The sequence below is a fragment of the Rhagoletis zephyria genome, unplaced genomic scaffold (assembly GCF_001687245.7).
Source record: "Rhagoletis zephyria isolate East Lansing unplaced genomic scaffold, Rhagoletis_zephyria_1.1 Rzeph_scaffold_25410, whole genome shotgun sequence".
Lineage (NCBI taxonomy): Eukaryota > Metazoa > Arthropoda > Insecta > Diptera > Tephritidae > Rhagoletis > Rhagoletis zephyria.
In genome coordinates, this window is record NW_016182468.1 from 3,606 (window position 1) to 5,450 (window position 1,845).

Below are 1,845 nucleotides of genomic sequence, written 5' to 3' on the forward strand. Positions count from 1 at the left end.
ACACTGAATGCACTTGCCCGCCCAGTGGTATGTACTTGTATACTTAGGCGTACATATACATACATATGTTTGTATGTATGCATGGAAGTATTCCACTATAGCACTCTATTGGACGTATTGTTCCTTAGGAGTATGTGGAATATTTCCGTTCGGCTTAGCAGGAGCAACGATTGCCTTCGGACAAGCTGGCCAAGCTGAATGTACCTAAGCCGTTGGAACCGGGCGATTTTTTGTCTTGTGTCTTTTCGTCGTTATCAAAATTATCACCCTGAAATAAAGACGAGTAGGTATAAACAATTTTTTTTTTAGAGAATTATGTAAATGTGGGTAAAACATTATATGTATAGAGTTACCCGGCGTTCGCGCTGTTCTCGGATTTTTCTTGCCAATGCTAGAAAAGCCTCCTCAATGTTTATGTTGCATTTGCAGGATACCTCAAAGAATGGCATATCGAAGTTTTCAGCAATCTGTGTGTGAAATAATTAAATTAATACATTTCAAATAGACATTCTTATGCAACTGGATTACTGAATGAAATAGGTATGTATTACATAATTAACTTTTATTTAATTTGCCATTTGAACTCACTTTTTCGCCTCTTTCTTTTTCAACCGCTCGCTGCGTTGCCGAACATTCGCATTTGTTGCCAACCAAGACTTTGACAACATCCGGTGACGCGTTCTACGCATATAAATCAACGCAATTTAGTAATTTGTTGTTAAATTATAAAAATTTATACATACATACATTCATATGTTTGTATTAGAGCATTGTACGAGTACGTAATTATTTATATATTTAATAATCACCATATCCTATGCGGCGAGTACACACCATTTGCTTTGCTATCGCGACATCGCTGGCTATTAGATACTTGTTTAGTAATTGTTCAGGAAGCAAACAGCCTGACACATTATTTGTGCCATACATACTTTCTAAACTAATTAAAATCACAAAATTTAGTTCCAAAAACTAGTTATCTTTAATTTGCTTATTAAGTTTTAATTTTTCTTCCCTAATCCATGAATCCATTTATGTTTAAATTAACTGAATTTGAAATCTTAAACTTTATGCAATAGATATATATGTATGAAAGAGAAATCTCCAAATGTATCTGATTTATAATCGCACTGTGGCAATAATAAGGCGAGTAAGTTTCAACAGTATGTACATACAATCGTGCGATGTGCAACGTAATCGTGCAGTGCTCTTATATGTTTATATGAATATAACATATTTATGAAATACCTCTTGAATATTTCGCAGCCAATATGACAGGTTATTGTAACTCTCCAAGTTCGTCACATCATACATCAGTAGTATGCCCATTGCTCCGCGATAATAAGCTGTGGTTAGCGTTCGAAATCTTTCTTGTCCTGCTGTATCCCAAATTTGTAGCTTTATTGGCACTCCATCCAAGTTGATGAGTTTCTGTTTGAAATCGATACCTAAGCACGCAGGAAGTTAATTAAATTGTGAGTGGCTTAAAATAGAGATGTACATATGTATGTAAATAGAAATACACAAAAGGATATAAGTGTATATGTATATATGTATGTATGTAGGTCTCCTTATCTGGTGTCGGAGCGCAGCATGACAACAAATTGGTCGACGAGCCAGCCCGAAAGGAGTCTGCTCTTGATAAATAGCACTGTTAAAAATGTGGCCAACCTTAAGTAAAACTAGTAATTTTTAGCAAAAAAAAAACCGACTTCAACTCCCATATAAAAAAAATATATATATATATATATATATCATGATCCGCTGATCGTATGTATGTACATAAAAAAAAAAAAAAAAAAAAATATTCCGACGAACTGATAACCTCCTCCTTTTTTGGAAGTC

The 1,845-nt window shown here is 34.5% G+C and overlaps 1 protein-coding gene across 1 annotated transcript; it reads right to left on the bottom strand.

Moving 5' to 3' along the window:
- Positions 1-6: 6 nt before the first annotated feature.
- Positions 7-1,471, bottom strand: LOC108382143 (ras-related protein Rab-8A-like). The gene is made up of 4 exons (XM_017638539.1): positions 1,249-1,471; positions 589-681; positions 354-467; positions 7-268 (listed from the first exon to the last, which is right to left on the bottom strand). The coding sequence occupies exons 1-4, from the start codon at positions 1,327-1,329 to the stop codon at positions 155-157; spliced, it is 402 nt and encodes a 133-aa protein (XP_017494028.1). The 5' UTR covers positions 1,330-1,471; the 3' UTR covers positions 7-154.
- Positions 1,472-1,845: the final 374 nt, after the last annotated feature.